Here is a 15,591-nt window from a genome sequence, read left to right on the forward strand (position 1 = left end):
AATTCCAAGGCATCCTTCAGTCATACACCACATACACACACATATGTACACAGTCACAAAAATGACTATACACAAACATGTAAACACCTATATTTGAGATTAATAAATACACATGACAGTATCTCTTAGATTTAACGTATTGTCTCTGAGCAAAAGGAATTTACAAATAAATTCTAATTTATTTGTAAGATTAGTTTTTTTCAATGTGCAACATGGCTGCAACAGATTGCTGAATTTAATCACATGTAGTTTTTATGCCTGCCACAAATTGATAGGATTGTTACTGGGAGACATCTACAGGTGGGAATCGAATGTGTTATTAAGTCTTTAAAACAAGTGATCCTGTCACTGATGTCCCAAAGCTCCATGCTGAACGCAGTGCCTGGTTAGCTCCCTACTAGCTCTCCATTGCCCCACTCCCAAGGCAGAGGACTGTGATGCTAAGGATCATTTTTAGATCCCTGGGCTCAAGAGAATCCTGAACAATCCATTCTGAGGGACAGTCAGTCTGAACGGATCTTAGGGAGCACAGCCAAGGATTAAGGACAAGCACTCACCGGTGCAGCCTTGCTGGTCCAGCTCTGGGATGGAGGCAGGATTGATGATGGGATCCAGGGCACATGCATTCTGGTTTATTGCAGACCTGGCTTCCTCCATGAGTGTAATTCAGTCTCTGAGTGCAGGCTTGTATTTGCTGGGACAGGAATCTCTCGCTCATTGTCTTTTACTTAATTCTGTATTCCCGCAGCACTGGATTTTAAATAAGCCTACAATCAAAATACAACATAAATGGAGCAAGAAAATCTTCTTACGGATTTACTATCACGTATCCAACTGTCATATAGTACAGAATCCTAGTCCCTTCAGCAGCCCACAACTGAGTTAACTTCTTGCAGATATGAGGAATAGGACAAGGCAGCTGGTGGGTGCTCAGGTCACTGTAGATGACATCAGGTGAGATAGAGTCCTTGGATTTAATTTAGACAGAATGCTTCTTTCTGCAACAGTCCTTATGATAGTGCTCCAACCCACTTCTGACATGAGACACATTTCTGATCTAGAGACACACTAGGAATGTTTATAAGTAGTGCTGTTGGCTTTTACATGCTGGCAAAGGAAACAAGTGCTATATAGTACACAATCCTACTGTATAACAACAAAGTTCAAGTATTTATCCCTGTAAAAATATTGGTGGAAGCCTTGTCAACACCAGTTGCTTAAATAGAGGTGGTCACTTGTCTTCAAATTTCGAGTGAGCATTAACACTAAAAATAAATTCATTTTTGACCTACTTCTGCATTTGTGTCATGAAATGCTCACACTTCTGACCAGTGTGAGAAGGCTTCTCATATGAGTGTTTCCTGACCTTACCTTCTGAGTTAGATTTGCTGCATGTTGGCTGCCAGCTGACAAGTGAATCCAGGCATCTGTTCCTAAATTGGCTGCTCTGGGACAGCAGCTTCAGGTGCTAAGCCTTGAAATTTGCTCTGTGCAGTTTTAGACAATAATTGAGGGGGTTTGTTACATTTTGTATCTATAACTATCACACAGAATTGCATTTCCTGCATCCATTGGAATGTATCCACTGCCTTTGCACACTAAGGGATTGCTGACTTACATACACAGAGTCCTTCAAGCAAGTCAGATGCTAATTTAGCATATTTCCAAGATGTTTGCCCATGTCTGACAGGCATGACCCACAGGAGAGTTCCCTCCTGTAGACAAGCAACTGGGGGTCAGATTGGGTGTCCAAGGGGATTAGACACCTATTGCTTAGGCAGTTAAATTCACATAACCCTTATGCTATTTTGGCCCCAGATTAGCCCATCCCTACCCCCAGGAACAGCCCCTCCAAAGCTTCACCACCAACCACAAAACTCCATGGAGCAAGCAACAGCTGCCATCTTCACACAGCTCTGCAACCCTCAGTGAATCAAGAAATTCCTATAAATTGATCTCAGAATTTTCCAGTTTGTTACAAGGTTTACAGCAGAGACCAGACTAAGAGAGCACAATGAGCAAAAAAAGTAATTCAAGTGATGACAAACAAGCTGAAGAAGTAGCTGCAGTTATCTAGAAGTATGTCTTTGTGGTTTACAAAAATGAATACTTTTTAATATAAAGGTGTGATCATTGGTCATGTTTGGTAGGCTATTTACAGTGAAAGTTTTATTAAAACTCACCAGCTATCCAAGAAAGAAAAAAATATTACCTTCTTGGAAAAACAAAAAAATAAGGAGCTTTATTCCCAAACTTTTGACCCCCAAACAACAAAACAATTACACAAATGCTTGGCTTCAATCATATGCTAAAGTTCCCATAATCAGTGAAATAAAATACAATGGCACTTCAGAGTGTTTTGAATCAGCTACAAATTTAATTTTCCTTTGAACTCTGTTTCAGGTATATTTCATCACAAAATATAAAGGTCATTGGGAGGGAGTTTTTAACTGGTTTTGGTATTTCTAAATAAATTTATTGAATTAGTCAATTGAAAAATATGGGTTTCAGAATTCTCTAAACTGAGTGGTCACTAAAAGTCACAAACCTCCTGGTATAACAAAATCACAATTTAGCATGCTGGCAAAATCCAGGTCAAACTTATGGAGCACAGCATTACCAGTATTATTTAGGTTATAGGTTTTCTTAATAGTTTAGTTGAGCTGAGAGACTCTGTTTTCCCTCAATTAATTTAGAAAAGCTGTGTGGCTGATGCTGTGGAAAGACATAGTCTTTCATAAAACCTGGAAATAAGCACAGATACTTGTACAAAGCAAGCAGATTATTTCATTATTTTAATTTGCCAAATTTTAAATTTGGCATATATGTCAGTATTTATCTTGTAACTACTAGCTAGTGTTACAGCAGAAAGAAAAAAATGAATTATCAGCCTGAAGAAAATCACCTCCATATAGTGGCCATTTAGCCACCAAAACCCAGGACCAATCATGGCTCATTGGTTGAATGCCATGTCAATTAAGGTATAACTCAAAAATATTTAGAGGCTTTCTTACATGTGAAAACACCATGCCTGAAGAATCAGTGCTGTCAGGTGGGTCACAGAGCAGTTAAATGTTCAGAACATGGAGAAGTGAGCAGGAACTCCAATTTCAGAGCTTCACAATCACATGATAAAAATGATTGATATTCCACAAATTGAACTCTGAACATCATGTGCAAACACAACCTCAAGAATTCAAAGCTTAGACAAGAGTCTTTGCATGTTGATTGATGGCCCTGTGTCACTCTGGTTTATGGGTTATGACCATTGGAGACTTCAAAATGAACTAAGCCAAACATAACAGCATCTTTGCTCAGTGAAGCAAGAATGCAGGACTCAGAAACCAAACTGTTCTGTCAAAAAAAGAAAATACTTAGCTCAAAAAATCTGTCAGACTTTCAACACTTTTGACAGCTTCTATAGTCAATGAATACAAAAAAGACTAAGATGAATGCAATCAAAGCATTCTTTGACATTAAAAATCCCTAATTTGGTGTAATAGCTTTAAATAATTCACACATCTCTTTTATGTAGGTCTCTCTGTCTTGGTTGTTCTTTAGAAGAAATATCTTTATTAAAGTAAACAAAAATAAACTATTCTTATATTGGATAGCATTAGCAACTGTCTTTACATACAGTACAAAAGTATGATAGTACTTTAATGACTTTAAATATGAACAGCCTATTTTAAAATATGCTGAAAAATAGCTGTCTTTTGAACACAGAAATATCAAGTATGTTCATCTGGTATTAGGCCTGTCATTTCTTATGACAGGAGGATTTTTTCTCAGCATCTAAAATGAAATGTCTATTAATGGTCATAATTACCTAAGCCTTGAAATTCAGCCATAGTTATTATAAGAACATTGCTTTGTAAGATATTTTCTGTTGATTTGCAATCTTCTGTTCTTTAATTTAATTAGGAATCCACATGTCTGACATCATTTTAGTTGAAAAAGAAAAATCGCATGAAACTGGATTATTAATATGTTGCTGATTTTTTTACCATTTGGAAAGCTACAAACAGCATAGGGTTTATGAACTTTCAGTAAATTCAACAGAAGAGTTTTAGGTCAGACATAAGCAATCTAAGGAAAGACACCTATCCAAATTTATAAAAAATAAGAGGCCATATTTTCTTAAATTTGTACTGAAGATACACTTAAAAGATTTGAATTGAGATTTAATCATCAGTAGTGACTTTCTAGGAGATATTTTTCAAGACAACTAGAAGAATGAAGAATGAACATTGTTAAAAGGTAAGAACTTTCTAATACCTCACAAACCATCCTGTCACTCTTTTGTCATTCATACAGTTTAGATCAAAGCACTGGTTTTTTGGGGGTTTTTTTGGGGGGGGGGTTGGGGTTTTTTTGTTTGTTTTGGTGGGTTTTTTGGGTTTTTTTTTTTGTTTGATGGTTTGTTTTATGTTTTTTGGTTTTTTTTTATTCCTATAGCATTTTTGCTTCATATCTGTTTTGAATTTTAACTCTACTTTTCGTGCTGGGAAAAACTGACAGCTGGATCTAATCTTTATGTCTTGCAGATGACATGTGTAACCATGTACCTCAGCATCCCAAGGAACAAGGCTGGACCTACAGGAACAGAAAGTATGACACAAAGTACAGAGAGCCAGAACCTCACATACCTCCTTTACACTCTCTGGACAAGAGGATTGTTCTCTATGAGAATTGCCATTAAAGCAGAGTTGAAAAGGTGTCTTGCTTATTGCAGAATTTTTATATGCCTGTAAGAATTTTTAAACCCTTAAACATTACAACAGTTTTTAATCCCCCACCAAGCTAGTATTCCAAACTAGCTCTCCTCTCATTAAATTCATATATATATTACTCTATATTTTTATGGAAGCAGAAATCTGGCACACACTTTAGAAATTATCCTATTTGTACGGAATTTTTTTTCAGACCTTCTGTTCAGCATCCAGGACAACAAAGTTTTACACTGAAGAATTTTGCTTATTTCTAGATATTTGCTTTTATATAGCTTACTATTCCTCACCTATCAACTTGTAGGTGAGATTACTTAATATGTGCATTTCAAAATCCATTTTATTGATAGCCACAGTTGAGTCTGGATCTAGCTTGACTAATTTCAGGAACTCAGGGCTTTTGCAGCTGCAGAGAGCACTGCCACAACATTGCTTTTTCCACAGCTTTCTTACTGGCTACACTCATATACTTGGCATTTCAGAAAAATGCAGCTTTTCCTGATCTGCCTAGGGTTATGCTTAGGGTTAGGGGTCAGAAAGCCACAAAGCACTTTATCTGTATATGTTATTGGGAAAATACTTTAAAATGCTGCAGGATTCCAATTATATTTTATCACTTGACTATGCATGCCCACAATAACAAGATTTTATAATAATATTACTGCAATCCCAATACATGTGGAGCTGCTCAGTTTTATTCACACTGTAGGCTCCAACACTTCCCCTTGGAAGAAACTCTACTGGAGAGAGAATACTTAAAACCAAGAAATTTCAGGAGTGTGATGATAATGGAACATAAATGCTTTACTGATAGGGATTGCACTTAGGTATCGTGCTTAAATGTGTTTCTTAATTAGAGCCTTAGGACTATTCACTCCATGGTTACACTTAAAATATCCTTTAGTACTTACTTTGCTACTGTATAAATGTATCTGTGATGATTATTTCACCTTTGTCTGGCTGGAACCCAGTAATAAATACCCATCACAAGATTGGTGGTAGTGTTTGTATTTTATAGACACCTGCAGGATTGTTCTCCACCAGGAGCCTATGGCAGGATGTATTTGTGATTGAGTCTAAATGTATCCCACAGTACCAAAAGTTTTTGTTGCCTAAGGTTGCTCACTGACTTACAGTCAGACCAAGCTGAATTCAGTCACCAAGAGATGAACGCAGTATTAAAATTCAAGAAGCCTCAAAGTGACACCTTGGTCTGTCCCAGAGTGTTCTTTAATTTCTCCAAAGTATGCATTTTTCTGAATGAGGAATACAGGTTGGTATCTAAGGATAGCAACAGCTATCAAATGTAATTTCAAACTCAAAATATTTTGACATTTTTTGGAATAAAGAGATTGTGTTTTGTCCAGCAGAGGGAGACCTGAGTTTAAGAGAAATGTAATGCAAACACGAAGTGTAACACAGAAACACATTCTTTCACTCAAATGTATCAGATATAGATTTTAATTTATAAGAAATATTACCCTATATTATATAGACCATTAAATGTAGGCAAAATATGAAGTTAATCAGACTTAAAACCATATCATAGTGCTTGATTCTGATGTAGGATTTGTAGCCTTCATCCCACTTGAAGTCTGATACTATGTTAATAAAAGACAACACAGCCAAGCAAAAATAAAATCAAATTCAATAATAAAATAAAATAATCAAAGTGTGTTTTAGATGAGTAAACACCTACCACCAGTTTTCACCCAGGAAAAGGTGAATGGAAACCTGGAGAAAGCTCTCTGTAGAGATTGCCTGGTCTTTTTTAGAGTGGTCCCATAAATCATGACTCTAGACAAGAAACCCAGTTCCTGGACCAGCCTGTTCCACCTTCATCTCCCTGTTTCAAAACCAAAAAAATTCATCTCTCATTTCCCACTTCAAAAGCAGTTTTAAAGCTACAGGCAGTGACTTTTTACCTCACTGCAGCTTATCTGGCACAGTGCATTGTTCAAGGACTACTCAGATTCACAGCTGCAATAGAAAAGAGACACTCAATAAGCAGTCTTGGGTTTCCTTTGTCATACACACAAATTATGTGCTTTGGGGATTACTGCATTATGATTGCAGGATGATTGCATAACTGAGAGTGGTGAGCAATGTTACAAACCAGGAAATGATCTGCCAGGTATGAGAAGAATAAGCAGAACCAGCACAAGCTTAACACAGCGAGGAAAATGGCAAATCTTCCCATGAGAGAACTTGAAAGTTTAAATAAAAATATTGTACCTTACCCATATATTCTCTGATTCTTGTGTTTCAATTATTCATTCTGGTGTTGTCAGCCTTCAGAAGAAACACCTGGTGTAAGAGTCATAAAAAGATCAAGGGGCTGACCAAAGACAAAGAATATTCCATAACATATGATGTCTATTCAGCAATAAAAGCCAAGAGAAAGGAGGAGGAAGATAGGGTATTCCTAATATACATTCCTTTTGGAGTAACCACTATGTGTCCTAAAGCCACGATTCCCAGAAAGTGCCATACAACACCTGCTGATGGGAAACAGAGAATAAAATTTTTTTGATGTTTTTACCTTTGCTTGCACACACAGGATCTTTGCAGTTTAGATTAGATATTAGGAAGAAAATTAATTATTCCAAGACAATGAGAGAGACAATTTAATAATCTTGCTGGAGCTACTGACTGCCATTTTATGTTGTTGTCAGTAAAGAATCACACTTTACATGAGAATTCCTAGTGGGTTTTTTTCACAGGATTTGAAAGGATTTCACAAACCATGCCAGAAAAACTGCTCAGCTGTTGGCTGCTGCTGCACTTCCTCCTTTACTCTCCTCATACAGATAGGAAGAATGGAATCTCCACCCACACAAGTTTTCAACTTATCTTGTGCCTGAAGATTAAGTTCCTGCATAGTTACTAATGCAGCCAAGGACTGAAGACATTTAAGCAGGAAAAATTCTCTGGCAAGTTTCTTTTTCCTTCATTTTTTAAAAAATTATTGCGTGACTGCCCAGCCACCAATTCAACATCTCACTCCACTCAGCTGAATCTGTAAGAAATTGCTGTGAGTAAACAAGAAAACTACAGAAAATATTCTAGTAATGTTTGGTGTTGGGATTGAAATGCCTTTTTTCTGGATGATATTTTTAGTTGAGATTATTTCCATAGCCTCCCCTTAAGCACAGCTTTCTTCTGACCAGACTCTGGAGGTCTGAAAGTTATGCTTAAGAGATCTCCCTGGGAGAAATTCAGAAATTAATAACTAGCTATTATAAAATGATTGATTTGCATAATTAAAGTCCAACAACCTTTAGTTAATGATCAATCTAGTTCAGGTTATTTACAGGCAACATATTTCAAAATATAGCAAAGAGTTCCAAGAGTGCTAAGATCCAGGAACAAAACACAGAAAACATCTGCAAATATTTTTGTAAGTATAAGGCACAAAGGGTGTCGGCAGGCGTTTCTGTTTATTTTCTTCACAGAGGAAGGGTTAGGTCCTGTATGCTGATTTCATTACCTGCTGTTATTCTCTGCCTTCTTTTGAATCACACCTCTGATTACTTTTTTTGCCTTTAAAGTCCTCATACCAACCATCAGAATTCTACATAAATGTGTTTGATATGAGAATAATGACTTTCTTCTCTTCTTGAATCCGAGTAAACAGAGTGATTTTTAGAGATGCAGAAAACTACCACTAGCAATACATCATGTATTTCTGAAAATGAGATCCAGCTTTACGGAGTCTATGTATGGATCCAGATAGGCCAAATCATGGCCAAAGAAATCAAAGGACATGGAATTTGTCCTTATTGACATGGTCAATAAGAGAGACCTCAAGATAAGTAAATTCAGATTTCTTTTCAGAGCAGCCATGTTAATTCTAAGCCTTTCTTCATACAGTTCTCATTGGCCATGGATAAAATGAAAGATTTGAGGCTGGAAGAGACAATGATTCGATCTGAGTTATTTGATGTAGATGGTGTTCCCCTCACAGAACCAATTGCCCGCATTTGGGACCAAGTGTGGAAGTTCAAAGCCAGGCCTGATGATGTGCTCATCGCAACTTATGCAAAAGCAGGTTGGTGTGGGTAAGGAAACAGAATAGAAAAGTTTGGCATAGTGCTTATTGTTGGGATTGAGATATATGTTTTTCCTATTGTGACTGATATTTGTTTAACTCCAAACTAGACATATTTTAAAGACATGGAGCTGCGTCAGCTGTGACTAGTAACTCCTGTCTTCTTTGGCAGATGCAACAACCATCTGTTACTACTGAAGTACAAATGGCCAAAATCTAATGACCTATAATTTTTACCTTTGATTGTGATTGTCTACATTTATATTAATGGTGACAATAGGAATTTTCCACCAATATGTAGGGATTTAACAATGCCTACAAAGAAGTGATCATTACTAAGAAATAATAGAAACTAACCGTGTGACTATGGAACATATTATGTATTTGGGGAATGATTTTTTTTTTTGGTAAACTAGTAGTGATTTATGAAAATGTATTAATTCTTTAAAATAACAAAATCAATTTAATAATTTTGGCCAAAAAAATCAAATACCACCATTAATATTAGCTATATGGCATTTTACTCAGTGACTGGACAATATTTCTCCTCTTTATCAAACCCTTTAAAATTACTACACAAGAAAACAATGAATAACAAGCATCAATATAAATTCTGTACTTAAAAAAAAAAAAAACATATACAGCTTTGGAGATTCAGGAATAGATACGGAAGAGTTTGATCACCATAAAAAATTTATTTGAATTAGCAACAGTTTTTAGGGCTTTTTTTTTGTTTTTTGTCAGTAGGGGGAAAATGTTTTTAACAAAAAACCCCACCTGTGGAAGAGGGACCCACCATTAGTTTTGTAAAACCTGAAAGCTTTTTATTTACTACCTGAAGACTAAATGCAAAACCACATTATTTTATCGAGCTGGGATTAAAACCTTCCATCCACTGAACTGAAAATAAATAAAGTTAGGATTCCATTTGGCATTATGTCATATCTGTGTGAGATGCACAACACAAGCATCTTAAGAAGGGCTGAATCTCCTGCCTAAATTGCTTTCCAATTTATCCCTTAGCCTGTTCTCTAGCTGACCTGCCACAGTACCTCTGAGGAGATGTGGCTGACACACAGATGACAGCTATAAAAGAAAAGAGACACATGAGATACACTATACTGTAACTCTTACAAATGTTTCAGTCACTCAGGAAGATTAAATGTTATACAGACCTTCATTAATGTATTTCAAATGGAAACTTTGGAAATACTGCCACTTTTTCATATTTTCAAACTGTATGAAATCTTAACTCACTTGAAGTTCAGGTATTGCATTATTTTTACTCAAATTCAGTATGAGAACAAAATTGAAATACCTGAATTTTTGTGAGGGATTAAAAGAGGGTTTCATCCCTCTGCAAATAATATTCTCCCAACAATAGTGAGTTTATCCCAGTGTTTTTTTCAGTACTGATGTGGGGACTTATTTCTTTAGGCAAGAAGAAGTCTGTCTAAAATGGAATTCCTGAATTGAGTTTTGGGAATTACTTTTGTTGCTTAATTAGGCATTTTGCCTGTATTATACTCTTTTTCCATTTTGTCTATCATTTTCTATGCTATTCTTTCCCCCATTAGCACAGAGTCCATCCTTCTGGTTTTCAGTTCTGTAGCAGAAGAAACTCTTGGGTATCCTGGCGGGAAACATCCAAACTCTTGACATTTTCAGGTACCACATGGACACAGGAGATAGTGGATATGATTCAACAAAATGGAGATACTGAGAAGTGTAAACGTGAGACTACTTACAAGCGTCACCCTTTCCTCGAGTGGTATTGTGCAGAGCCTCCGTCTGCACGTTACTCAGGTGAATATTACTTGTATTTTAAACAAAATGAAACAAAACATGCACATAGTGCTGATGCCTCAAGTTTCATGGAAAAGGTCCCACTTCCTTTGTTCTTGAACTAGGCACCATTTTGCCTATTAAGGACCAGTTCAGGTGCTTTAATGTAAACATCCAGAGCTACTCAAGGTGCTGCAAGGATGGCAGATAGGATTGCTTCAGGTGCTACTGAAGATCATGATGTTTTGGAGTGGTATCTGAGGCTGTGTTTGATACTACACAGGAGCAGGAATGTATAAAATGGCAACATGGAGGCAATTAAATGTCATTCTGTGATTACAGGCTATATGGAAGCGAAATGTATGTCATGGACATATTTCCAAAAGTGGAATATTTCAGTGGTTTTGCTACTTTTTCAAGGAAATGCTGCTCAGCTCTAGGGTCTAGTTATCTAAACAAGTTATGGAACATTTGGGCAGCCAGCAGGCTTCACTGGTTTGCTGTTTCTTACAAAAGTGTCCCTCAGCAAGGGCTCCATTTTCACACAAATCGTTAAGTCAGACTCTTGCATCTGAAGCTAAAAATCTTGACTAGCTCTGCAGAAGTGCTACTTTTTCTCTTTTCAACTAGACTGTGTTGACACACAGAGAGAGAGAGAGAGAGAAAATTATAATGACAGAGGATGATAGATGATGACAGGGTAAAAATTATGGAAGTCATGATAGATGTTTAAAAGGGTAGGAGATAACACATCTCCAAATATCACCAGATATTCCCAAGTAGTCCCATATATCCATAGCTACTGAAAATCCACTGGTCATTCTCCTAGTTTCTCTTTATGTGCTATCCACAAAGTCTAGTCAGACATCATATTCTTGTATCCTAGAAAGAAACTAAAATTTCTTACCTGTAAGGTGGAAGGAGACCACTAAATATTGCAAAGGAAAAGCTTTGGCTGGATAAATAGAAATTGGTATTTATCGTTACCCCTTGGAAAGAAGGTATGGGCCCAAGAAAGCAAAAAAGATATAAATCTTTTCTACTTGAATACACAAGTCAAAATTTCTCTAGAAACATTGAAGATGCTTATGTAATGTTATATATGTCACCCTGCTAGTAAGTGCTTTGGAGATGAATGATCAGTGCAAGGTGAACTTCTGGAAAGTCACAGTCACATGTGTGAGCATAGGAAAGAAGTGCTAGTGCAATTTAGAGAACAACTTTTCATAATGAAACATCCCACAGGTCTGGAGTTAGCAGAAGCCATGCCATCTCCACGAACAATGAAAACTCATCTGCCCGTGCAGCTGCTGCCTCCATCCTTCTTGGAGCAAAACTGTAAGGTAAGGCTGAAGAGCTCTATTCTACCTCAGGGAAAAATAAAGTGACATAAACCAGGGAAGAATATGTTTTCCAGAATCTCTGGGAAATCAAAAGGTCTTTAAAAATATTTTTCCTTTAATGTGCAAAGTCTGTGGGAGTCTAAAGTCACAATTAAGTTACCTGAGCTGGATTTTAGAAAATGGCAGCTTCAAAGCAAAACCTCTTAAATCTCTACTAGCAGGCTCTAAGAGAAAACTCCAGGAGATGCTCAATATCTATATTTGTATATGCAAGTTAATTTCTTTCTCCCTCTCTTTTCACATTGATAAAGATAATCTACGTGGCAAGAAATGCAAAGGACAACCTGGTGTCATACTACCATTTCCACAGAATGAATAAAGGATTGCCTGATCCAGGAACCTGGGAGGAATTTGTGCAGAAATTCATGAGTGGAAAAGGTGATTAACTGCAATCAGTTGTATAAGAGATTTTGATCATTGTAAGAATGAATGACATGGATTTTTAAATTTCTGTTATGGTTTGAAATCCTGTGCAGACACTATGGAAGGATATCTGCTGAAGGTGTTTCAGTTATAATTTTCCTTCATTCACAGTTTTTTATTATTACCTAAAGATTAAATCTATCTTTATGCTCTCGTTTTGGGAAAAAATAAAAACACTACTCTTTATTCTGGTATAATTCAGAAACACATATGACAAATTTCAGGCTTCATCTCTTCTCTCTGAGATTAAAATAAGCCATTTGAAAAGGAACAATGATATAACTGGTTTTACTCTAACCTGATAAAATTCGAAATTAAAAAAAAAAAGTGGAGAGTTAATTTTGCTAGAAATGTGCAATGTAAATTTGAGATAAGGGAGTCTTTGTAGCTAAATTAGTGTAAATCAGGCATCTGAACAAAGACAGTTATCTAACTAAGGGCAGGCAACCTAGAAGATGATTCTTCCCTTTCTAAAAGAGGTGCTGATATCACAGGATATCCAAGAAATAAAACCTGGTCCAGTGGATGGCAGTTTACAATTTGTCATTAAAGCTTCCTTAGGTGATTAATATTTTTGCCACCACATAGGCCTAGAGATACCACTGTCTGAACCAGCATGAGAGTCACATGTCCAAAGGAGACCTTATGTCTTGTGTTTGACAAGCTCAGTTTGGGAGCTATCTGTCCCAGTGCAGACATACAGAACATATTTTCTTCTGTCTTAGCTAATAATTTTGACACTTGCTTGAGAGAAGCAGACATTTCTGATAGCATAGTAATATTTAAACCAGGTAGAATAATAGAATAACGCAAGCTGGAATGGATGTTTTTTTGTCCATACATTCCCAACCCCTGCCCTGCTCAAAACAGGGCCAATTGAGACAAGCCTTGTCCAGATGATTAATTGAATACTGGAAATGTGTGTTTTCATTGACTATAATGCATCTGCATGTGTTGTCCTCTAAAGTTACACATGAATCCTGTTCTGAGCATCCATAAACCTGAGGGATTAATAGCAAAAGCGCTGTAATAAGCACAGAGCACAGCAGTGCTTATTATCACAGCCATACTGATTCAAAACCAGCTTGGAAATTTGCAGGTACTGGTTAAGAGGCAAACTTGAGTGCCACATGTGTTAAAGACACAATCAGCATTTATAGCTGCTGCTGCTGCTGTTACTTCTTTTTCAGTCCTCTGGGGTTCCTGGTATGACCACGTAAAAGGATGGTGGAAGGCAAAACATAAGCACCGTATACTCTATCTCTTCTATGAAGATATGAAGGAGGTAAAAAGCTGAACATATGTTTATAGAGCTTTGAAATCTGTAAGTCTAGTAGAGACTAACTACAAGCAACAGATTTATATTATAATTCCAGTATCAGCAAACTATACAATAACCTGATCTACTCTGTGTGAGAATTGTAGTTCTCACACAATGTTTGATTTCTTTGCTTTTCCTAGCTCTGTGTCTTATCCCATATAATTGTCTCTGCAGAATCCAAAGCGAGAAATTCAGAAGATTGCAAAGTTCCTGGAGAAGGATCTGAGTGAGGAGGTTCTAAACAAAATAGTCCATAATACCTCATTTGAGGTAATGAAGGAAAACCCCATGGCAAACTACACTAAAGATTTTGAAGGAATAATGGATCATTCCATTTCCCCATTCATGAGAAAAGGTATTGAGTTTGTTACTGATATCAACTCTGTCTGGTTGTCATTCTGTTTTGAAATAAGCATTGAAGTATCCAATAAATTGTGGATAATGATTTTCAGGAAATACTGGTAAATTAATATTTTCTCTCTTTTTTTTTTTGTGCTTTGCCATTTCTTAGGGATCGTTGCAGACTGGAAGAATCATTTCACTGTGGCACAGAATAAGAAATTTGATGAAGATTATGAGAAGAAAATGTCTGATACCTCTCTTGTTTTTCGCATGGAATTGTAATTACTTGCAATTGAAATTTATGATCTTCAGCCTTTCCCATGTTATATATTTTGCTTTTCTTTCAAAAAATGCCAGTGTCCCTAAGATTCCAAGATCTTCATTTCACACATAACTGATTTTTCATTACTGGGAGAGTGTCCAAATTATGCCAAAGTTTAAGTCTCTCTCAAGAAAATAATTCCATTGGACATTTCTCAGTCACCACTACCACAGTAACTTTCAGCATTAACAAAAATATTTCAAACATGCTGTGGGTTTTGATCTTTATAAAACTGCAGTTGATATTGCTGGTATTTTCAAATAAAACTCTAACAGAAACTAGGAGCCAACATGAAAAAAGGTGTTAAAAGAATGTAATGGGTTGTATGATTGTATGAACATTAATCAATAAACAATATATAAATTTAAAGGTGGTCAAGTACAAAGAGAGGAACAGAAGTGCACAAAGTAGAATAAATTTCGTTTTCTCTCATTTTAAGTTGGACATAAGAAATGCTGTTGAAATGAAAGCAACAGTTCCAAAAACACCAAACACCCATTACTTCCTTTGATAAAAAATGCTGAAGGGCTATACAGAGGCATTAATTTACCATCTAGCTGTGGGCACAGTAGTCCTTATTGCATCTCACATTTGCCTTCTGAACTGGACATCACAGTGTTCTCTTAACGTTTGGAAAATTCTGAAAATTGGTATGAACCAGGTGAAGAGTCAATGCTGCAAATGCCATCCCCCTCTTCACTGTTGTAAAAGTGTTCATTAGTTACTTCATGAACAAAGGATTGCCTTCTCCTTTACTTTACTCTTAATCAAATATATAAACATCTTGTTGAGGGCTCTTAGTTGCAATAGGGCCTGGTAGATACTGGAAAATAAAAACCAGTTCTGCTTTACCATTAGTACCATAACTACAACCTTGCTTTGAGCTTGTGCAAAATTAACTAAAGCAATTCGTAACCCATTTAATTATAGGCAAATGTTACCAATCCACTTCTGGATTTAAAGTGCCATAATGGAGCTTGGCACACAAAAAACGGCCACAAAGACTTCCTGCTTAACTGAGTTTGCACTCTGAACGTTAGAGGAAACAGAATGCAGATTACAGCAGCTAAAGGAAAGTACTGTCTTAGTCTCATTTAGTCTAGTTTAGTCAAGTTTAATACAAAAAAATGTTTGCTGGGGATATTTTCTCTTTGGCTTATTGTGAGTTAAAAGCTAAAAAGCTGTAGCAATATGAGAAGCTGTCAAATGCAAAG

The 15,591-nt window shown here is 36.5% G+C and overlaps 1 protein-coding gene and 1 long non-coding RNA gene across 6 annotated transcripts; one reads left to right on the top strand and one right to left on the bottom strand.

Annotated features, from left to right (window-relative positions):
* Positions 1–245: 245 nt before the first annotated feature.
* On the bottom strand, positions 246–7,477 carry LOC140684679 (uncharacterized). Of its 2 annotated transcripts, XR_012057305.1 has the most exons (5): positions 7,273–7,477; positions 6,971–7,037; positions 6,656–6,710; positions 6,430–6,576; positions 246–767 (listed from the first exon to the last, which is right to left on the bottom strand). It is a non-coding gene; the product is annotated as an uncharacterized lncRNA (long non-coding RNA). The 2 variants fall into 2 exon arrangements; XR_012057306.1 differs by lacking the exon at positions 6,656–6,710 and having other exon boundaries at positions 247–767.
* A 98-nt stretch (positions 7,478–7,575) lies between these two features.
* Positions 7,576–14,746, top strand: SULT1C4 (sulfotransferase family 1C member 4). 4 transcript variants are annotated; one of them, XM_030279161.4, is made up of 8 exons: positions 7,576–7,663; positions 8,604–8,781; positions 10,450–10,587; positions 11,812–11,909; positions 12,221–12,347; positions 13,583–13,677; positions 13,888–14,068; positions 14,225–14,746. In XM_030279161.4, the coding sequence occupies exons 2-8, from the start codon at positions 8,616–8,618 to the stop codon at positions 14,335–14,337; spliced, it is 918 nt and encodes a 305-aa protein (XP_030135021.4). In that variant the 5' UTR covers positions 7,576–7,663; positions 8,604–8,615; the 3' UTR covers positions 14,338–14,746. The 4 variants fall into 4 exon arrangements, with proteins under 4 accessions (XP_030135021.4, XP_012425042.4, XP_030135030.4 ...); XM_012569588.5 differs by lacking the exon at positions 7,576–7,663 and adding an exon at positions 7,671–7,764; XM_030279170.4 differs by lacking the exon at positions 7,576–7,663 and adding an exon at positions 8,025–8,130.
* The last annotated feature ends 845 nt before the right edge of the window (positions 14,747–15,591 follow it).

This window comes from Taeniopygia guttata, chromosome 1 (genome assembly GCF_048771995.1).
Source record: "Taeniopygia guttata chromosome 1, bTaeGut7.mat, whole genome shotgun sequence".
Lineage (NCBI taxonomy): Eukaryota > Metazoa > Chordata > Aves > Passeriformes > Estrildidae > Taeniopygia > Taeniopygia guttata.

Excerpts from the sequence above, each read along its gene's own strand:
- SULT1C4 (XM_072933169.1), top strand. The coding sequence starts at position 8,497 with ATGGAATTTGTCCTTATTGACATG. Across the intron at positions 12,348-13,582 it reads GAAATTCATGAGTGGAAAAG|TCCTCTGGGGTTCCTGGTAT; the intron begins GTGATTAACTGC and ends CTTCTTTTTCAG. Across the intron at positions 13,678-13,887 it reads TCTATGAAGATATGAAGGAG|AATCCAAAGCGAGAAATTCA; the intron begins GTAAAAAGCTGA and ends TTGTCTCTGCAG.